The 22,612-nt window shown below is 44.0% G+C and overlaps 2 protein-coding genes and 1 long non-coding RNA gene across 8 annotated transcripts in view; 1 reads left to right on the top strand and 2 right to left on the bottom strand.

Annotated features, from left to right (window-relative positions):
* MAP3K21 (mitogen-activated protein kinase kinase kinase 21) overlaps window positions 1-4,300 on the bottom strand; it is a 43,235-nt gene extending 38,935 nt beyond the window's left edge. The window contains exon 1 of one of the 2 annotated variants that reach the window (XM_065057773.1): window positions 3,303-4,300. In XM_065057773.1, the coding sequence (XP_064913845.1) occupies window positions 3,303-4,035 (733 nt within the window). In that variant the 5' untranslated portion in view covers window positions 4,036-4,300. The remainder of the gene's footprint in view (window positions 1-3,302) is intronic. The other variant, XM_065057774.1, reaches the window with a different exon arrangement.
* A 1,721-nt stretch (window positions 4,301-6,021) lies between these two features.
* Window positions 6,022-6,848, bottom strand: LOC135579084 (uncharacterized). The gene is made up of 2 exons (XR_010471497.1): window positions 6,755-6,848; window positions 6,022-6,208 (listed from the first exon to the last, which is right to left on the bottom strand). It is a non-coding gene; the product is annotated as an uncharacterized LOC135579084 (long non-coding RNA).
* Window positions 6,849-7,994: 1,146 nt separating this feature from the next.
* Window positions 7,995-22,612, top strand: part of PCNX2 (pecanex 2) — a 151,171-nt gene continuing 136,553 nt past the window's right edge. For 2 of the 5 annotated variants that reach the window (XM_065057771.1, XM_065057769.1), the window contains exons 1-5: window positions 7,997-8,242; window positions 14,328-14,533; window positions 17,198-17,315; window positions 19,563-19,599; window positions 20,510-21,790. In XM_065057771.1, the coding sequence (XP_064913843.1) occupies window positions 8,090-8,242; window positions 14,328-14,533; window positions 17,198-17,315; window positions 19,563-19,599; window positions 20,510-21,790 (1,795 nt within the window). In that variant the 5' untranslated portion in view covers window positions 7,997-8,089. Of the gene's footprint in view, window positions 8,243-14,327; window positions 14,534-17,197; window positions 17,316-19,562; window positions 19,600-19,735; window positions 19,845-20,509; window positions 21,791-22,612 lie in introns of those variants that run through there. The other 3 variants (XR_010471482.1, XM_065057770.1, XM_065057772.1) reach the window with 3 other exon arrangements.

Here is a 22,612-nt window from a genome sequence, read left to right as displayed (position 1 = left end):
CAGCAAAACAGTTGAGATGTACTAAAAAAAACATATGTAACTATTAGTGTCCTGTCTTGTAGATGAATTCCTGGGTTTTGTTTTTGTGGCTTTTTTTTTGTTTTGTTTTGCAGTAAAACTTAACCTTTTCATAATTAGCTGTCACGCTTAATCAAGACTAAGTTTGTACCCAGGAGATATAGTTGAGAATGTTTGTATTTTCACAGTTTTTAAGATATCTGCTTTTCAGTCAAAGTATCATTTAATTCATAACTCCTTGACTACTCATGATGGTTTGCAAAACTCCAAATTTTCTTTAAAACTTTTCCTTCAGATTTTAGATAGTTAAAGTCCACCTCTTAATCCTTAATTTTAGATTATCTCCTTAATCTATAAAGTATACCTAAGAACACAAGAACTGCTTATGAGGAAGTTATGCTCAAAATAGACCATGTTCTTTTTCAGAGAAACTTTGTACTCTGTCGCATACACAAGGTTTTACAAAGCATCCAAAATTTGCAAAGCAACATTAGAGACTATGGTTACTGTGTTTCACTTCATCACACCTAACCAAAGCTGAAAGAGTTATTTACACCTTCGTTTGGTCTACTTGTGAATAACATTAAAACATTACTTTTATTTTCCATGGACTCCAGAATTGAAGAAACTCTGCTACCAGCTGAACTCACCCTTACTTCCTTTTTCAGCCCTCACAACCAAGTCTGTTAGTTTTTCTTCCCAATATAGAAAACATTTCCCAATCTATTTATTTCCTTTTTCTTGCATTATCAGAAACAAAAACCTTTTCGCACCTTCCAAAAGCAGCCCAAGGACACTTGTGCATACGAACCTAGATGGTCATTGCTCATAATAAAACTTTACTGCTTTCATGGCTCTTCCATTCTTAGAACTTTCTCTCCAGTCATGTCAATTTGGCATCAGCAAAACTGCACCAGCTATGATGTCCTATAGATCCCAACTCCATAAAATTGCTCAGAGAGAAATAACACAAATGCCTTTGAGATGCTTACTCTGCTCATTGCCTGCCAACGACAAGGCCAGACATACACCCTTTCCAAATCAAATATACTGGTGGAAGGGGGTGCCTTCTCCTGGCTGGAAAAATTAGTTCCTGCCTATTTGCTAGGGAAATAGGTTGGTGATCATCCCTTACCATCCCATGTTAAGAGCAGTCATTTTCCCAGCTCCTTCTTAACAAAAATAACTAAGCTAACACAAAACATTCTCCTCCTACCTAAGGCTGCTTAATGGAGAGCACCGAACCGCCACCATTAGCAGTCCACGGAGAACAGCGATGAGCAGCTGAGGAACACTGCAGTCAGATGCATCTTGCAGCCACAGATGAACTGTTACTGTCCACACCAAGAAATTCAATCGGTCAACCCTGGCAGCTTTCTGTTCCCACTGCATAAGACTGGAAAGGACTGTAGCGAAAGAATGCAGTGAAATCTTTGATGAATAGATGAGTTAACAGAACAGGGGATACTGTCTTGATTAGCGGTCATTTTAAATTAATGTTGTTGAACTTAAGTACTATGATATATTGTACCACCAGTACACCATTGTCTTCCAACATTACAATTTAGTTGGATGATCAAGAGACATAATTCCATTTAGCATATTCAATACTGTTCTCAAGCTTTGCTAAGATTAAGAAATACGGCTGAGAAAACTAAGTAGCCAAGTTAGCGCTCACACAACAACATTTAGTAATAAAAAGCAGTAAACAGGCACATATGCTGAGGTTATAATCAAAAGTATATTTTTTTAAATGTTCTGCTATTATCCACATACACAGAGATGTTAATGGTAATCAGTTCACAACGGTCACCATCTCAGCTCTACATGCTATACTAAACCATAGGGTTATTAATTAATTTCAGATACAGACTTTGCCATTGTCACCTTAGGGGGCCAGTGTGCAGCAACCCACTTTGTCTAAGGAAAGGCACTAAATACTCAAGGTACAGCAGCTCACTCTGTACACAGCAGCAAACTCAGAAGGCACAAGCTTCCCACAGACAACTTGCTAGAAATTAAAATGTTGACCATGACCCTAAAGGTAAGTTCCAGGAGTTCACCACCTTGTGCTAAAAACAGAACCACAAACACAGATGAACTAGGTCCTTTCTTTATCAAACAAATAGTGAAAGTATTCTCAGGAATGGTCCCATGACTGAGCCTTGTCTTAACAACCCATGCATGATGACCTTCAAGACACACTGCAAAGGCCTTTAAACAAATTGCTTCAAACTTGAATGGAGCTTTTTTATTTCTACTGAACTAGTTAAGGACTCTTAACTAGGGGCGGTGGGGGGGGAGGTAACATTGTTGCAATTTGGACCATTCAGAACAAAAAGGAAAGAGTGCAATGATGGCTTCAGACATTTACAGAAGCACCTAGATTTCCACTTTCAGGTCACTAATTCAAAACACAACTATAACGGTAAGTCATAAACACTTCTAGTAGCCCAGCCTTCCAACACCGAGGCTGCCAAAATCTTTGATGTTCTTGTATTGACAGGCGGACCAAGGATGGCATGAGTTGAGCAACTGCCTCACTCTTTCAGGTGCTTTTGTCCATGCCAACAGATGAAAGCAAATCTGGCAACTGCACAAGTGTTTCTACTCGTTTTAAGCTACTGTAATTTCTACCTCAGTGTTCACTAAGTGAATGAATTGTAGCAATGCTGAAGCCATGCAATGAAGAACAGAAGCACACATAACTGTTGAGCAGCAAAACAGAAGCAATACACAAGGCACTTAATTTACTGTGACTTTTAAAGCAACGCATTGGATGGAGTAAAAGAAGTCTAGTGGATTTGCAAGAGTGGTTGTGCAGAGAATTTTACCCCTCTTTGCTTTGAATGAGTTCCCATCCAAGAGAACAGGACTTTGCTCTGCATGTGTTGCAGGTAAGCCCTCTTCTCCCACCTTTCCACAGCAGGTCTGTAACCAGCTCACAGCAGCTAAGCTGCCGCCAGACCCAGGTTCTGCCAGACGGTGCCCAAGCCGCCCAGCTTGCAAAACCCACCTCCCGGTGAAACCGGACTCCCGGACCGTGGCCGTCCAGGCCCGGCCACACGTTTCCTGAGCGAGCCGCCCACCACCGGGCCGCGACCACGCCAACGGCCAGCGCCGCCGCGCCGCGCCCCCCGCCGCCGGGCAGCCTCAGGCGAGGGGCCGGCGCCGTGCTGCAGCCCGGCCACGGCGGAGGAACAGGGACCCCCGGCTGCCGCCTCACCGCCCGCAGCGGCCCGAAGGCCCCTCCTCGCCCCCCAGCTCCCCTGGTCGGGACTCACTGTTGCTCGACTTGAGGTCCCGGTGCAGGATGGGCACGATGGCCTCGTCGTGCAGGTAGAGCATGCCGCGGGCGATCTGCACCGCCCAGTTCACCAGGATGTGCGGGGGGATGCGGCGGCCTCCGCGGGCAGCCCCGGCCCCGGGGGCGGCGGCGGCGGCCAGGGCCCTGTTGAGGGAGCCGCCGCGGGCGAACTCCATGACGAGGCAGAGGTTGGGCTCCCGCAGGCAGACCCCGTGCAGGGCGATGATGTTCGGGTGCCTCAGCATGGAAAAGAGCTTGGCCTCCTGCCGCACGCTCTCCGCCGTGGCCGTGATGTCCTCGTCGGGGTCCTGCCGCGCTGCCTTCACGGCCACCTCCTGGCCCCGCCAGGTGGCCCGGTACACCTTTCCGAACCCCCCGACGCCGATGATCTCCTGCAGCTCCAGGTGCTGGAAGTCGATCTCCGTCAGGCTCCCCGCGGGATTCCCCCGCCCGCCGCCGGTCCCCGCCGCCCCGCCGTGGGGCTGGCGGGTCACGTAGTTGGCGGGGAAGATGCCGAGGCGGTGGCGGATCTTCCCCGCCCACCAGCCGTCGTCGCCGGACACGGCCGCATCCTGCGACAGCACCTCCACCACGTCCCCCCGCCGCAGGCTCAGCTCGTCCTCACCGCTCGCCTCGTAGTCGTACAGCGCTGTCCACAGCGGGCACGGGCACCCGCCAGCGGCCGCCGCCCCGGCGCTCGGCACAGCCATGGCAGCGACCTCAGCCCCGGCAGCCGCCAGCGCTGCCAACGCGGGGGCGCCCGCCCAGCCGCATCCTCACCTGCCGCCGCCGAGGGGGAGCCGCGGGAAGGGGGAGGGGTGGGGGCGCCGGTCAGGGGGAAGGGGCGGGGCCCGGGGAAGGGGCGGAGCGCTCCCGGCCCCGTCGCCGCCGCCGGGCTGCGGCAGGTAGGGCGCAAGCGCGCGCGCGGGGAAGGCGGGGAGGGGAGTGGCGGTGCCCCCCTCCCTCCCGCCTCCGCGCCCTGCCCCCGGGGATTGGCCACCGGCCGTCACGTGGGGCCGTAGCGCTGGGGGCGGGTGCGGGGGGCGGCGGTGGGCGCGGGCGGCCGGCGGGCGTGCGGGCAGGTAGGTGCGCGCGCCCGGCCTCCCACGCGTGCAGACTGGCAGGCTCCGGCCGCCGCGGGGGGCGGGGCGATCGCAACGGTCCCGTCCGGCCAGACGTGAAGGCACCGCCGTGCCCAGCCCGCCGCACAGCGTCGTCCCGGGAGGGCTGGGGCAGAGGTGGCCAAAGCCCGCCCTGCGCGGAGCCGGGAAGGGCGCTGGGCTGAGCCGGTGGCCCCGGAGAGGTGGCAGCGGCGTCTCGGTGCAGGCCGTCCTCAGGCGCCCGCCGCGGGTTGCTGTGTCCTTCGCGGGCGGCAGAGCAGGTCGAGGGGTTCGTGCCTCTGCCGGCAGCTTCCCCTTTCCTTCGTTGTACGGTGTTGGGACTTCACCAGAATAAAACCCAAGCAGTTTCTGAAGAAACTGAACTTCCTCAGTTGGTGTTTCCCCTTCCTCCCGTCCCGCCACTCCTCGGCTCCGGCCCCTGCTCGCTGTCCCGTCCGCGCACGGACTGAGGCGGTCCCGGCTCCGGGGCGCGATCACACCATCCTTTCGGTAGGAGCTCGCCTGGGAAGCATTATATGTGCTATTTCTGGATGAAGACTTGACTGGCTTTAGGTGAAAAAATCGTCTCACTTCTTAAACTGCAGTAGTCGCTTCGTTGGAAGTTAGAGGGAAGTGTGTGGGCTGGGGATGTACTCTCTTCTCAGCACTGTGGGAAGCATGGTTCAAAGTGGAAGGAGATGTGTTTTTACCCTCAGAGTTGATCACTTTGTGCTGCGGTACCTGTGGTTCTGGACGTGGCTGCTGCCAGCCGAAGCCCAGAGGTGAAAAGAAAATGCTTGGCGAAAGTGCCAGACTGCCCTGCCAGGTAGAAAAAATGTGATGAATGCCTCTCAGCTTCTTGCACCCCACATCCAGAGCACTGTATGTCCCTACATAATCACAAAATTTGCAACTGGATATCACAGGACTAAGGCTCCGACATAAAGACAGTAATTCAAAAAAATTAAAAGCACTGTATCAAAAAATCATAAATTCTTGTTTATTCTGCAGTCTAAACTGTGTCTATAGTGGTACACACAAGGCAAAACCAAAATTACACAGAAGGTGACTTACGGAACCATGTTAACCAGAAAGAAAAAATGCAGAACCAGCATGTCTATTTAGTCTTTTCCCATTTCTTTTAATGTAAGAGAATGCCTTGCAGCTATTCAGAGGGATAATTATAAGCCTTTTCCATATCTGCATATTTGCTTTATTATAAAAGCCATAAAGTATGTTGTAATACAAGCATTCTGCCACACAAATTCCACCTTGAACTTTATCTGTTATCTAAAGGAATCTGCGGGAACTAATTAAGTGTGGAATGTTTTGGATCAGGTAAGGCATTGGTTGCAGTACAGTGAGAAGTTAAAATATTTATTTGGAGCTATTATTCAAAAATTTGCTCTCTGAAGTACCATTATCCACTCACAACTGTTATAATCGGGTTATTCTTTGTTCAGTGTTTCTGCAGCAACTAGTACTGTAGGATCCTGGGATGTAATTGGTGTTCCTAGGAATTCTGATAATGGAAATGACATTGCAGGGAACACTGTGAAGTGGCTGTAACGTTTCTGGTGGCACCACCTAGTGGAGTCACCGTTGGGAAGAACAGCAGACAGAAGCCAAAGCTTTCGGCTCAGTCTGTCATTAGCTTCTCTTGAGAGAAAAGTGGTCACATTTTTCATCTTTGGCACTCCTGCAACTGCAGGTGTAGTTCTGTACATCTGCGCTGTGTCCAGAACGTGTATCCTGAGCTGGAAATTACAGGAACCCTTCATGCCTGCAAGTACAATGATAGCAAAAATTGTTTAGTGTCAACATCATCAGAAGATGAAGAGTTGAAAATTTGCGAGATGAGTCACCCTAAAAAGACCCAGTGTTACATCAACTATGATGAAGCCTTCACCACCTGGGGCTTCCAAATAATAACCAACTTGAGTTAGAGGGCTCAAAAACAGAGGAGGTTTTGAAGAAGCTTTAAATTTCCACCTTTTCTTACCCATCTCTCTTTTTTGGAGCTATGCATGTAAATATTCTTATTTGCCAGTATGCATATGGAAGAGAACTTCAGTAGTTTCCGCTAAATCAATGTTTTTAATTACCACACATCAAAAATGTTATTCATAGCAGGCTATTGCACTCTATTTGATCATTAGATTTGTGTTACCTAACTTTGTCATCTTTGAAAAGAATCTGGAAAGCGTAAAATAAAAAATTTCCACTCAACAAGGGAGAGGTCTAGGTAGGATGGGTACACAGGGGAGGCACACGAGGCAGTGCTGGGACTGTGCCTCCTTCACACAGATCAAAAGACTTCCCTGCTTACCAAGCACACACCAAACAAGTACTCAAGCCCCAAGGCTACAGATCCACAGATGTGTGAGGGTGCCAGTGCCCCTGAAGGAAGCGGTGCCATTCCTGCCAGCCATGCTGCTGTATCATCCCTCCCATCAAGCCGACGCAGGCATCCAGTGCGGCCACATCATCTGCAACATCAGGAAGCGAGCTGAGATGTGGTGTGTTAGTTCACAAATGTGATTGTTTAATTGCATCTCTGGTGTCTTTGTCTAAGAAGTCCATACAAGGCATGCTGGAGCAGTGTGTCAGAAACAATGAAAGGGGTAAATTTGGTCCAGAAAAGTGCAAGTTGCATGGTGGCCTCCATTTCATACATGCATCCTTCACAAAACTGCCATAAAAGCTTGTACATGTGGAAAAGTCCCCAGAAGGGGTTGATGAGAGACATACAACTGAAGTTCACAGCTATTTTCTGATGGCAGAGGGTGAGAGGAAGGGAGTGCTATGTACAATTGGCTCTGGTGTTCACAGCACAGCCTTACACCTCTTCCTTCAGGGTTATGCCCTGTATCCGTATCCCACATCCTTTATTGCCTTTGGCCTCAAGCTTTCACTTGGCTCCATCCTCCACTTCATCTCCTCTCCTCACTGCTTCCCACGCCTGCCTTTGCCCTGTCCCTCATGTACCTTTTACTTTTGCTAATTTGAGGTCAACTGCTGTGAAATTCTTTAACACAAAACTCATTCTTGAAAGATATCTAATGGCTTTTACAGAATTTCTCCACCTGCCTGTCCAAAATACAGCTCAAAGCAACACAAAAAGGTCAACACTGAAGCTGGGTAGAGCTCAAAGCTCAAAAACTCGTGATGCCTCAGGTAAAATTAATAACCGGCAATGAAAACAGAGGCGGCGGGGCGTATGTGACCGATGAGGGGAGCAGTCCAGCCGGCTGACGCCGATGCTGCTCCTTTGCCGCGCATTTTTTGCACCTGTGAAGGAGCCCCGGGCGGAACGCCGCGGTGACGGACGCCTCCGCGACAGAGCTGGCCCCCGCCCCCGCCCGGCCGCTCTCCTCCCTGCGGCTTCCGTACGCCGCCGCCCACTCCCGACAGGCGGGCCTAGTCCCCCGACCCGGCAGTGGGGCGACGCCCCCCGCGCCGTACCGCGGCGGGGACGAGGGGGACGCCGTGCCCGGGGCGGAGAGGGGCTGGCCCGTAGCGGCGCCCTCCCGGCGGCGGCGCTCGGGGTGGGGCGGGCGGGATGCTCAGCGTCGCGGGGCACCATGGGAGAATCCGCGGGCGGCCGGCATGGCGGCGGCGGCGGCGGGCGGCTGAGGGGCGGCGGTGGCGGCGGGGGGCGGCCATGGTGTCGCCGGCGGCGCGGCTGGTGGGGCAGGGCGTGTGGGCGGCGCTGACCGGGGGCTGGTACCACGACCCGGAGCAGGGCGCCTTCACCAACAGCTGCCACCTCTATCTGTGGCTGTTCCTGCTGACGCTGCCCATGGCCCTGCACCTGGTGAGAGCCGGCCCGGGGCGCGGGGGGGGCTGAGCGGGGCGGGAGGGGACGCCGGCGTGGAGGCAGCAGCGGTGAGGGCAACGGAGGATAAACTGACCCCCGGGCGGAGGTTAAAACCTAGGCATATTGGGTTTCAGGTGAGGATTTTGTGTCTAAAGGTGAAGGGGGTTAGTCTGGGGCCGGACCTCTTGGGTAGGGTTACCTGGGAAGGGGTGCGATGCTGGACTCTGCGAACGCTGAATGACCGTGGGGACGTTTGTTCAAAAAAACAAAAGAAACCCAAAACAAAAAACTTCTAGACACATTTTTTGTTTCAAGTCTGTTCCAGTCTTACCTGTGAGAAGGGTAAATAAATGGAAAAATCCCCAAACCAAGTAACTGATATGCCTTGCTGAATGTCACTGGTGAGTCACGTGGCTTTTTGGTGACATGCAGCTCCCTTTGTGCTGAAATTTAAACATTGCAAATAACTAATAACTAGAATTTATTTGCCAGACTTTAAAATTATTTTCTTTGAAAGCTTGACACTTTTGCTCTATTTTTGTGTGTTTTCCTACTGTGCTTTTCTCACTTAAAAGTATAGTTTGCTGGATCATTGCATCTATTCATTGACGTGTTTTTTAGTGATTGTAGGTTAGTTTTGCCCCCACTTGAAACTATTTACATCCCTTTGGTTCTCACAGTGACTCAACAAAATTCTTAACCAAGTTCCGTAGAAATTTTTTGTTGGATAAAATTTCTAAATAGGTTTCTTTTCATGGTCAGATATTGGCCTGATTTTGTAAAGCAAAGATCATTCGTGAATCCCTCTGCAATCCCAGTGAAAATGAAACCTTGTATTTTTAAAAATCAATTTATATACCATATTTTGTGGCATGGATTGCTGTGAATTCCTGTAAGCACAGCTCATGGAGTTAATGGACCAAGATAACAATATGCTTTTTTCTGATTGAGAGGGTCTATTTCCTCTGTAAAACAGCAGGAGTCTTATGTTGTGGAATTTACTGTCAAAGTGATATGTGTGATCAAAAAGAAAAAGTTAAGGTTAACTTTTTTTCCAGTTGATGTTAAGTATGTATCTGAAAGAGTATGTATTTCCTTGTGGGAAACTTCTGAACTAATAGCATGGAAGAAGGCATGCAAGGTTGCACAAAAGAACACTGGATACAAAGATGGTAGGTCAGAGCTAAGGTAAAAAAAAAAAGACATTATTTAAAGGGAAGGGGAGAAAACCTAACTTATCTACTGAACTTTTTATCGGGCTTCATCTTTGCCTATCTAGATGGACTTGCTTTTTCTGCAGACTGGCTGACTTTTCTGATGAATCATCTGGTTAAAGCAGGGCTTGTGTTCTTGAGCTGATGTACTGCTATGGGAATTCCTTATCTTGATAAGAATAATACATTTATTATGCTGGCTGCTTGAGAATAATGATTTCCTCAAGTATTTGTTTTCTTGCTTTTAAGTGGTTAGACTTTGTAAATTTTGTGTGAGGCATGTATTTTTGCCACTTAGAAACTTGAACCCACTTTTTAACTAAAGGATTTAATTGGGGAAATGTTATTTATAATATTATATTCAGTAATGTTTGGGGTGAAATTTATGTTACACACCTGACATCAGTAATTTTGGATTTAGCTAAAGCAGTCACTGACATTTCTTGAAACGGCAAAGTCAAAACAAATCAGAGTGCTACTTTTTAATATTTTCTTTTGCTTGGGATAACCTTAATTACACTTTCAGAAAGTCTCTCTGAAACAGTTTGATTTGAGTGAAATGGAAAAATTTTTCCAGCTGGTTTTAGATTTTTCACACTGGCTCAGCAGAGACGTGCTGACAGTAGCGTCGAGAAGATTATAGCATCAAGTTGTTTCTGTTGTGTGAATCGAGGATTTCATTATCTCGCTTTGTCAGCATAGTGTACTTTGATGCTAATGGTTCTGTTATTAGCTTCCCCACTCCTGAAAATGTAGATCCGTGTTTCCATCTCTTCCTTTTCTTTCTCATTTATCCTTTGTAGTAACAAATATACAATTAAAAATGTATATTGGATATTATTTTACAGAATTGTAATGAGATCTCTTCTAACTTTGCCGTGTCAACTCTCATAATAGATTAAGAATTAAAGTTATCTAAAGTTATCTATTCCACCAAGCAGTCCAGCGTTCCCAGGTGTTTTGTGCATGAAAATAGTGGTAATTGTTATACAAAGCCACTGGACTTAATTTAACCCCAGTGAAACACCAGCGATGCAGAGATGGGGAATGCTTGTACTATAGCTTATTTTACAAGCCACAAGAGAATGTGCATCCACATTTCAGTGAGTCCCCCGAATGGCTTAGCGAGTTTCTTCTGCTTTTTGTTGGACAGGAAGCCCTTGAACTTACATGGTTGTTACTTCTTACGCATTAGATCTTCAAATCATACTGTGATAGGAGAAGGACAACATGGCAGTATAAGGGTGTGGGCACGTAAATTACTCAGAAGCAAACTGTAATAAAACTTGCAGTGTGTCAGCTGCTTCCAGTCCCGTTTGGCCACACTTTACCCCACTTTATCTCCCTGTAAAAGTAAGGGTACATATACTTCCACAGAAGAGAGATAAGCTACACTGTACTAAGAGAGGTGGGCTATGCTGTACCTACTGTATTTATTGTGTGGCAGGATACACACAACTTAGTGTACACCCCTGGAATTTTGTTTGCTACCTGTTTTTCCATGTTTGTACTGTGGGACGGACATCTCTTGGTTATTAATTTAGCTAAATTAACATAAAAATATTTCTCTTTGGCTCCAGTATTATATCTCCCACTCACACCTCCGCAAGCCTGATGGTAGTGGCTGACTGTGTATTTATTTGGTAGTTTCCTCATTTACGTTCTGTAGCACACCAAGGCAGTGAGGCCCAGGTCCAGCACTGTCTTCCTTTGATGCCTCAGTTGCCCAGGCATCAGCTGGGATACATCTGGGTCTAATCAACTTTAATCATTCAGTCCACTTTACAAGGTGTGGTACTTGGTTCAAAGGTTACATACCTTTCTAGTAGGAAGTATACACCTCGGTCACCTCTGCCTTTGTGATACTCGGATAACTTCAGTAGGCATTGAAAAGAATTTGACGAGCGATCTCTAGGCAGGCAGAAGCCCCAGGCGCAGGCCCTCCCTACACGGGCAGGTCAGCTCTATTGCGTTTGCACTAGTAAGCCAGGCCACATTTGGAGCATGTCAGCCTGCACTGTGACCCCATGCTGTTCTAGTGCAGGGTATAACAGCAGAAGCTACTGGGAAACAAAAAGTACATTATTGTACAGTTTTTAATTGGGCAAGAGCAAAGACAGCTAGGGCTACAGCTTCCACAGAAACCTGTGGGATGTCACAAAGCCTGCTTTCTAATGAATTTCTATTTATGGATGGTTTATTTTTTAGCTTCTAATAAGATGTCGGCTCAATGGAAGCTTTTCCTGTCACTGGGGTGGCATTCAAAAGGCCAGAGAGCTGTGTGGGTTCCTCTTGTTAATGCAGGAGGTGTGCTGCTGTGACCTTGTCCCAGTGGGGTGCATTCTCTCAAAGTTAGTTTAAAGTAGCCAAAGAATTAAAAAGTTATTCAGCAGAGGGAATGGAGAGAGATGATGAATACACAGACACATGGCGTGATTATAAATCCTCATTTCCACAGGAAACTGGGCTAATTATAACTATAGTGCATCAAAAGTGAATCTATCATGTAATTCCTCAGTGGTCTATAACTTAATTTCTCCTTAGCTCAAGCAGATTTGATAGCTCTCACCTATTTACCTGGGAACACGAGCTGCAGTTGTATGACGCTTGTACCCTTATGCAAGAGGCCTGATTCAGAAAATTGAAACCTTTCCATTTTCAGCTTCACCTTTCTCCTAATTGCTCACGTGGGCGATGAGCAAGCTGCCGACTTGTACTGCTTAGCTTGCCCCAAGATTCAGGATATTAAGGGTGTGCTGGCCTTATTACACGTGGGCAAGCTTGGAATTGTGAGTATGCATGGCACGTACATGGGGGAAACGCTGTATATCCCAAGCAGATGGGCAGAGGGAGCACGGGCTGGCTCGGGTGCATCCCTGGTAGGTCTGGTCACAAAGCAGGGATGAGAACATGCAGCACTCAGCATTTGCTATAACTGGCCCTCTTTTCCACTCAGCATCTAGGAACTTCATGGTGGTCTGTTTTTGTTGTGTCCTCTTGACATTATACATATAATATTAATTAAGCTTTATGAATATCTCCTATAGAGCATTTCTTTTCTAGTGGCTCATTCTGAGCTGTTACTTAGTAATGAGCAGTTGGCCTGTGCTTTTTAGTGTATAACTGAAGAGATTTCTCGGAAACTGAACAAATCCTTCTTTTCAACACATCATTACGGGTACTTGGTTATCATTCTTTGTGAAACCAAGCAATTTTTAACTTGTGTTTTGCAAATACATTAGTCATAAAACACAAGTTCTGCAACCCCATCCACCAAACTTCATACCCTGAGAGCATGACCTTGCAAAGTGATCCTCTTTCTGGCTCAGATTCGCTAAATAACTGAAGGGCATGCGTAGTTTCGGTATATACATAGTACCACAAAGTATTCTTAACAGACTAAGCCTCAACTTGTAGAAAGTAATGTCTTTCTTATTAGAGATCATTAGTAGCACCTACATGCTAAATAGCTTCTCCACTTTTGTGCAATAGATTCTTTGTATGTGAATCAGAATAGTAATAAAAAAAGACTTGCCTGGGAATTTTCACATGTACGTTTCGAAGGTATGAAGTCTCACTAAGCCAAAAGCAACAGCAGAATAGCAACCCACTTGCTTGTAATAACACAGAAATGATTCAGCATATTCATGTCAACATCAAGATAAAAGCAATGACTTGTTTTAGAGATGAAGTGTGCCTTGCTCCTTTCACCTGTGTGGTCAGTATGGTTTATTTGTAAATCTGAAAAGAATTCTAATCTTTTGCATCCAAATGCTCCTTAACCTACAATACTGATACTTAAAATGATAGATTTAGGCCCAAAGTAAGACCGTTCTTAAAAAATTAACTTCAGTAGGCTTTTAGCAAATCCTGAGCATTGAAAATCTTCATTTCTCCCCTGCCCTACAAATTGTGCACACCTATAGTAATGCTGTGTTTAAAAAGCAAACCTGAGAAGAAATTAAACTCATTGTGAGACTGCAACTGCGTGACAATACATAAGGACATTCCATGACTATAAAGGCTTTCGCCCTTTAATTATTAACTGCAAATGTCCATTGCTATGATTTGTCCTTTACTGTAAGGAAGTATTTACATATAAAAATGTTGTTAGTATGTGATGTCTGTGAAAGAACTTTACAGACTATAGTTGAACTGTAACTTAATGACTAGGAAATATGGTGCTCATCACAGATCATCAGCAAACAGATCACAGACAGCTGCAAATTAACAATTATGAACTTCAGAAAAAGAATTCAAAGAGGTTGGCTTTCCAAATGCATTTTATTCATTTGTTTTGACTAGACCTGATTAATTATTTAAAATTCTTCATTGGTAAAGAAACTTGGGAACATGTTGTGAAAAGTTAGAAAAAGGAGATCAAACTACAGCATTTTACAGTTAAATCGTAACTGAGAAGTACAGTAAGATGACAGTATTTTTCAAAAGGGGATTCTTCTTTATAGGTAACTAATATTTGGTTTTATATCTGTATTTTTATAAGTTCATAGTTTAGGAAAGGCTGCAGCTGCATTATCCCGGCAATGCAGTATTTTAAAAGGCTTTACAGTGTTTGTTAATTGTGAGATTTTTACTGATTTTTGTTAAAGAAATAAATAATACCTACAGCTAATCCAAAGAAGAATGTCTTGTAAAATGGTTTGAAATGTGAACAAATCCTTAGACCTTTTTTTGTGAGCAGACCTCAGCTATACTGTATGAAGATGCATTACTTCGTGTAGTTGCAAAACTTAGCAGAGGTACAAATAATAGATAATAAGGAATAAAGAGTTTGAAAATTACTTAATAAAAATTAGTAGCACCTTCTCAGAGTGTTTTGATTATGTCTTTATTATTTCTTTCTGTAGGCTTTTCCAGCAAATGCAGTTACAGTTTTTGTGTACTGCAGCTCGGTGACAGTGTTCTTCACAGTAATAAAGGTGATCAGTTACCGTCTGCACCTTATGTTTGATAAAGGTGAAGTAATTCAGCAAAAGCTCTCAAGAAAAAATGGAAGGCAATGTAAAGATACAGAGGTTCCAAAAGGAAACACAGTTCAGCCCTCAAATCATAGGTAAGGTTTTCCTTATGCGTTGCTGGTACATTTGGTGAAATGCATGAGTTTGCACTATGGTCCTGCATAGTAGAAATACCTGTTGACTGTAGGAAAACTCTGTACAGATATGTAAGGAATGGCAGTTTTAAAAACCTGCTTGGTGCTTTTGTTTTTGGTGGCTGCAGCTTGCTTGTGGTGAAGCAGGCAGAGCTGCACCTGATGCAGAGGGTGGTGGGGCAGCAGCTGGACTGATGAAAGGCAGGAGAAGACATCTCTGGGAGGCACTTAAAGATCTGGGAGAAGGTTTCTGGGGAAGCCTGAAGTGCTTGCTCTTTCCTCTTGCTGCTGTGCTTACCTGCTGGGAAGAGGAGAGGAACTGGCATGCACCTGTTGGCAAAGAAAATGCTTTAATATCATCACAGCTTTGAAAGCCTAAGCTCATGTTGATGTTGTATCCTCATAGTAACTTCCCCCTCAGATCACATCTAGATGTGTAAGTTGCTTTTCTCTCTTACATTTTATTGTGACTGCCTATGATGTTTCTGTGGTCCTGTTCATGAGGAAAGACGGAACTGCTTTTATTTCCAAGGGCTTTTGGTATTTATTTGCAGCTTCACTACTGAGGAGCCAAGTACTCTGTCTTTGCTGCAAAGAAACAATCAAAGTCAATAAGGCTGCCTCCAGGCTGAGATAGTATTAAAGGTAAAAATAGTATTGGGCTAAAGCCCAGTACTGACATTTTCCAGATTTGTGTATAGGTAGGATATTCCACTGTACACTTTTTGGAATAAATGGAAACGTTTCTTGCTGTTTTTCCAAGCTTGAGTCATACAAACAAGTGAAGCTGGCAAGCGGCTTCCAGTGTTCCCAGGTGTTATGACAGATGTGAAAAATGCTGAAATAAGGTATATCCACTAGTGACGGCAGCACAGAAATGTCCAAACAAAGCTTAAACCGAGTAAGTTTGTTTCAGCTACTAGTCAAGCTTCAATAGAGAGCTCAGTATAAAAGAACTTCTTTGGGTGTTTTTTGGTGCATTTGCAGTGGCTACTGCCAGCTCTGTGCAAGCTATCAAGATTGTTTGTGTACCTAAATGCTACTGTTCTTCTATGTGTTTACACATGCACATCTGTGCTATGCTCCTGGCCGTGACATTGCTTGTACTTAATGATCTTAAAGGTCTTTACCAAACAAAATGATTCTATGATTCTGTTACTGGGAGTGTCGAGATCTGCCTGCATTGGGGCTCTTCTGAGAGATGCCTCTTACATGTGCCACTAATCATATAAGGGTTTTATTTTAGATTGGTTGATGCCTTTCGGGTTCTATTCCTCTTTAGTTCTCGCCAGCCCACAAAGCTATTTTCTATTTACAGATGTCTGATACAGTTATTTAAAAGGCTTACCAGTTGTTCTAGGCTGGTTCAAATTTAAACAGAACCTCAGTGTTTTCCTGTTCACTAGCTAATGAAATTAATGCAAACTTTCATAATCCTGCCTTTTCTTTGGCCTAGAAGTGAAATCACTTAAAACTTGAGTGTTAAATCATATAACTATTCCTCCTATGAGGTTCTAGGCACAACAATCCATTATTTAGTACTTGATCAGAAAATAAAGAACTTAGTATTTTGACTAGATGAATGATAGAAGTTTTTAAACAGGCCCTGGTAGTTGGTAGGTTATTTGAACAAGTTTTTGAAGCAAGCTACCTAGTAAAAAAATTGTGGAAAGGTGACTGAGACCTCCAGGTAAATAATTTTATAGCTTATATACAGCTGTAGGGTTTTAAAAATAAGTTTTGGGGGAGAAAACCTCACAAACAAGCAAATAAGCCTAAACCCTCTCATTTTGCCATTTCACTGTAGTGTTGTTGTTTTTTTTTAAACTTAATTTTTATTGTATTATACTCAAGAACATGTGTTGCTTCTCATTAGTAAACCTTGTCCATAAATGCCTTCTCTCTATGGAGAAGCTAGCAGAAAGTATGTGTAAAAAGAGTTAGCGGATTGTTGAATGCATCCAGAAAGGAAGTGATCAACAAGTTGCCTATAACATATGAAATTAGTAATGGATATATGTTTGCCTTGGGTAAAACCAGAGGAACAACTTTATTTTGTGGTCTAATAATCATATGAATACACATTATGTATTGCATTTCAAATAGTTGCTTGATGGGAGGTTTGTAAATAAGCAGGCAGTTAGATAAGCAATATGTATACCAGGGTACAGTCAAAGGACGTAAAAAGCAAAAATTGTGAATGGAGTAGCGTTTGGCTGTTATACGCCTAAGGAGAAGCCACAAACAGCCTTTCATGCCAATAAATCTCTGTGTGTGTCAGGCAGGCTAAATGACATTATAAACACATAGGGGGTTTGAAGAGATGTCATTATATTTCTCATGGCAATGCTTATTGCCAAAGGCACCAGAACCATTTTTATACCAAATGTTTTTTTATTTATTTATTTTTAGCAGGTTGTCTTGGTGTGGAAGGAGGCGCAAAATGGGGTTGCAGTATTTTTCAGCCCTGTGCTTTCAGTATTGGAGGGAGAAAATGTGCTTTCGCTTCAGTGCACTGTGCTACTTTTTCCTATCCTGTTATTATTCCTCAGCTTTTCCACAGAACTCACTGTGATCCTCTGTGGTAAGATGCATTGCTTTAATTCTCATTTACTTCCTTTTCAGCAATAACACCGGGGATAATGGTGTCATCGGTGAGACCAGCCAAAATGACTCTACCCAAACGATTCACGACAGTTCAAGAGCACAGGCTCTGCAATCCCAGAACTCACCTGGAGCCATGGTTAGTATGAAGTTTTCTGCAGTGGTATCTTCATGTGGGGCACAGCTGGCCACATGGTGTTTCACATTGCCAGGCACTGATCACTTGAAGCATAGGAGGAGGAAGGGCTGTTTCATGGATCTACATGGTCTACTACTGCTGTCGGTCAGCCTTGTCCTAAAGGTTTGGGTTTGCAGAGCTGAAGCTGGTATACATAATTCTGCGCTTCTTAGGAGGGGTCTGTCCGCTCTATAGATACCAAATGGCTTTTGTAAATCTTGCCAAGAGCAACTGGTTTTCATGGCTGATTGAGAGAAGGGAGAGGTTAATAAAATCAGAGCAGCCTCTCGTTGCCTCAGAAGGGATCTGCTCTTGGAGCATTAATAATTTGGTTTTGTGTAACAAGACTTAGGCTTATAAAATGAACCCAACACATCTCTTGAGCAGTTAAACAAAGCATAAAAAACATTATTTAAATCTGGGAGGTGTCTAAATGAGGTTAAAGATACATGTATGTGCATTCCATGCCATTGGCCATGCTTTCTAAATCAATAGTGTCTTAAGTGATGAAGGGGATGTATGTAGATGTTATTATTAAAGCAAAAATAGAAACACCCATGAGAAGGTTGAAGAGTTAAGGATCAAAAAATTAAGAAACGGAATGAATGCTGTCTGTGTAAACTACTCCCCATACATACTGTGATAAAATCTTTAATTATGTGATCCCATGCTATTTTTTCTACAGGATTCCTGCCTCAGTCAGTGCAGAGGATGGTTAGTGATTTCTGAATAAGTAGCTATTTGATACTTCATTCTGTCTTCATATCCCTCCACCCCTACCCCATGTTCCTACTTACTGCAAACTGTTCAAATCCTGCTCTGATTCAGAACTATTTCCTCATTTCCTGGAGTGTTTTTTCCTTTTGTAGCATCTGTGTGATTCAAAGACATTAATAGTTTTCTTTTACCAGGTAAAGTATTTTCCACCTTGTTTCTGTCCTAGATGCCAGTATTCTAGTATTTGTCCATTCTGGAAACCTGTTTCTTCTTGGGATCTTGTCCAAGTCTCCCACTTCCAAATATGTAGGTTGGGTGTTTTCAAACCTAGTTTTCTGTTCGTGCTGTCAGGATACCAGCATGTAATTTTAGGAGATAATAATTATTTTCCCTTGTTTTTGCTGCCTGTCAGCCAGAAGAGAGCCACATTAATTTTTCCCAGTAACTTTTTTCTCAGTTATGCACTTAAGCTTTTGAATTTAGACTCTTGAAGTATTCCTCTGGAGTATTGTGTTTAGGTTTGAGCTCCCCGATTCGTTCCGACAGACCTTGACCTGCTGATGATAATTCATTAGAGGCCACTAAGGGGATTGAGGAATGATGTACATGATGTATGAGGACAGGCAGATGTGATGTTTTAGCCTTTGTAAGGCTAGAGGAAGACCTTATTGCTGTCTTCAGCTTCCTATGGAAAGATAAGGAGAAGATCGAGCATGCTCTTCTCAGAAGTGCCCAGTGACGGGAGAAGAGACAGTGGCTGCAACTTGCAGCCATGGGAAACTACAAATTGATCAATTGTATTTGAGGATTTTTTTTTGGTGTGTGTTTGTGCTGTTTTTAAATTTTTTTGTTTCCCCAAGAGGGTGGTCAAATACTGGAAGGGGTTGTCCAGATTGGTTGTGAAATCTCCATCTTTGGAGATATTCAAAGCTCCGCTGGAGATGGTCCTGAGCAACCTGCTCTAACTGCACCTGCTTTGAGTGTGTGTGTATGGTGGAGGGGATTTGGACTAAATGACCTCCAAATCTTCCTTGCAATCTAAATGATTCTATGATAATTTAATGGCTCTGTCCTCTAGTTTTCCATTGAAAAACTGGTTACCAAGTACTGGAGACTAAACTTTTCATTTTGGTACTTCGGAAACACATAGCTGGGAAAGTGTAACAAATGAACACGTTCTATTCCATAGTGATTAAAAAAAGAATCTGGATTAGACATTGCAGTTTTTTTAAAGAAATTTGGATTATTTTTTCCCTCTCCAAACATCACACACAATTGCAATGATGCAGTTTAGAGCACTATTGTTCTATAACCCTTACCCACCCCTTGCATTTTGTGCAAGGTACATGTCGAAATTTCAGTGATGTTAAGTGACTTAACAATGCTGTAATTAACCTTTGATTAGGTAGCTATTTCATTGATAGATTTATTTTTTCTAACATAATTTAATACATGCCCATGCTAATTTTGTGTGGTTCTTTTTATTTTTAGGAGCTGCCAACACAGGAAACTATTGAAGATCTAAGAGGTATCTTAAAGTGTTATAAATCCCTTTAAACCTTTGTTTAATCATTGCTTGCCACAAGACCCTTTAAACCTTTGTTTAATCATTGCTTGCCACAGAGAAGTGGCAGCGAGGACCTCATGGCAGGTTCTGTTGTGCCTCATGTTAGGTGCTGAATGGAAAAGCTTGGGAGAACAAAATCTCAAGGGACTTCTAACAGACTAAGCTTTCTTGGCTGTCAGCCAAGCTGTTTAGGATGCAGCCTTTTGGTGAGAATGCAAGTATCCTTCCTCATTTTGACACAGGGAGATGAAAAAGGCTTTCTGCCACGTTCTCGGGAAGCTCCGTTGCCTCTGGAAAGCGTTAAACTGGGAAGCCAATTCTCAGATCACATTTTAAAGCCCTTAAACATCTTCTGACTGTAGACTCCTGTTATGACTGTTGACCTTTATGTCAGTAGTGTGTACCTCAGCAGACTTTGCTGAGCGGTTCCAGTGATTGACAATATATTTCAGTTTATCTCCTTTTTATTAAGGTTGATTGCCATGTCCTATGGAACCAGTTAGGGATGGCACAAAGTGATGTACAAACTTCTGCTGCACTGGCTTATTTTTTCTTTCATCTCTCCCTAAGTGGGGATAATTCTATAAAAAAATGTAGTTTTGATATTAGCTGTTTCTTGAGCTATTTTGACTATTTAAATTAAATAAATATTCTGCTACACCTGTCTTAACCTGGAAGGATTCCAGCATGCTTTTATAGTATTTCACATGTAGCTGAAAAAAAGATCCTTGCTTAGGAGCTGTTTTAATCAGCTACGTCACCTGTGCTTCATTTGTTCTACTCTGAATCAGATTTTGCTAGCAAATATCATACTTTGATAGTGCATGGTGTTCAGGTTTGAGACAACTAACTCCTGTGTGTTTTTCATTAGGTGTTATGGTATTAGAAGACCAGGCTGCACCACCAGTTTCATCTACCTCACCCTTTATCAGAGCAGATACATTACCTGCTTCTACAGCCTCTGCTTCAGGTGCCACAACATCAGCAATAGTGACAAAACCAGCTGCTATGGAGACACTTTGTCATAATGGAATAAATGAAAAAGAAGGGAACAGGCAGCCATACAGACAGCATGGATCCCAAGATATTCTTGTGGACAGAGATGCAGCTAAAAACTTCTCCAATATTTCTTCATCACAAGGTGATATTTTAAAGACTGGAGTTTCTTCAGAGCCATGGGACAGTGAAAATTCAGTTATTTCAGACCATTTGAGTAATCCTAAAAGCTACAAAAGAGAGAAATTGCCAGATACATCACCACAGACAGGCTTTACCAGTAACTGCCCACAGTGCAATGCCATTGCAACCAAAGATCCTGAGCATGTGGAAGGTTGCTGTAACACTCATGAGGACCTTGATTGCTCAGACAGCGAGACTGCTGTCGCGGTTGTGGACAACTCTCTTCCTGGAGACCAGCTTTGTGAGCCCATTAAAATTGTCATCACGATGAGTACTACACCAAACACCACACTCAGTGACCTGGCGGGCTCTGTCCACCTGCAGGCTCTGGGAACTGAGAGAACGAGCTCGGCCATCGAGTCTGGTGTAGTTACGCCAGGGTGGCCAAGTCAGCAAACTAATGAACAGCTCAAAATCCCTGTTATCACTTTTGACTTGTCTGATGACAGTAAAGATAAGGCTGGCCCGGAAGTTAGTGAGAGCGAAAGAACTCCAGAATTTTTAAGGGCAGAGCTGTCGTCCAACCAATGCTCTGGCTATGAATCGGGTGATGCAGTGAAGGAACACAGCAACCCAGCAAACAGTCCTTTAGAAACTAACACTTGTTCGGATCCAAACAGGGAGAATGCTTCTGAAAATGTGCAGACCGTGGATTTAACTTCCAAGGAAGACCTGCAGAACCTAGACCCACAGTGCGGTAGAACTGCTCATGAAAAGAGGCATATGCGGGTGCTGAGTGTAGACAGTGGGACAGATGTGCTTTTAAGTAAGAATTTCATGGAGGTATCTGACAAAGAAAAGACCTTACCAACTTCTAAATCGGATCTGGAAGCTAAAGAAGGACAGGTGCCCAATGAATCTAACTTTCTAGAATTTGTCTCCCTCCTGGAATCCATTAATACCTCAAAGATGAAGGCATCTAATCAACTGAATATCAAAATGGAGACGACAAAGGAAAATGGGATTGTTGGAGGTATGATGCACGGTTTACAACTCCTTGAAAAAGAAGTTGTGACTAGTTTAATTATTTATAGAAGCTTAACATGACATCTACAGTAGGGTGAAATCCCAGATAACTGGTTTTGCTAATAAGGCCAGGGAAGGGCTGGGTTTGGTGGGACAAGGTGATTTAGTGAAAGTGTGATAGTGTCAGCTGCAGTTCTTCAAATATTTTTACCTTCCTAAAGATTTTCCTTTGGGAAACCTCATACTACCCTCAGTAGGCAATTGGTATGTATCCAGTATTCTTTATTAGAATAGCATGAATGTGGCAGGCCTGTATTGTTGGAATACCAAAAACGTCTTATGTGTATAACTATAGCATTACACCTGCCCTCGCCCATCTTACCAGGTGCATGTGGAAGAGTTGCCTGTATGTGCCTGTAAGTATGTGCAAAGCTGGAATTGTCACTGGTGATGGTTTGACTTTAAGCTAACGCATATGTGCACGCAAACATATTTCTAAATGTCCTGCACAGCTGTGGGTTAGTTTAGAATTAGAAAAAAATGTGTATTTGGGGTTTTAAGGAGGAAAGTTTGGATGTTTTCAGTGGAAGCCTCCAGTATTTTAACGAAAAGTAGTATCTTCCTATACAAGCTCCCACTTAATCAAAATGGCTTCTATTTAAAATGAAGAAAAATCTCAAGCAGCTAATTTTAAAACCTATATACAATCCAATTTATAGCTGTTATATAGAAATATCTGGGTTTAATCAGCATTCTCATTACCGTGACCTAATTCTGTGACCCTTTCTGTTAGAAAGGAATATCTAGGCAAAACTGGCAGGACTGTTTT

This window comes from Columba livia, chromosome 3 (genome assembly GCF_036013475.1).
Source record: "Columba livia isolate bColLiv1 breed racing homer chromosome 3, bColLiv1.pat.W.v2, whole genome shotgun sequence".
NCBI classification, from domain to species: Eukaryota; Metazoa; Chordata; class Aves; order Columbiformes; family Columbidae; genus Columba; species Columba livia.
The sequence above is the reverse complement of the archived record's forward strand: the minus strand, read 5'-3'. Positions and strand labels throughout refer to the sequence as shown.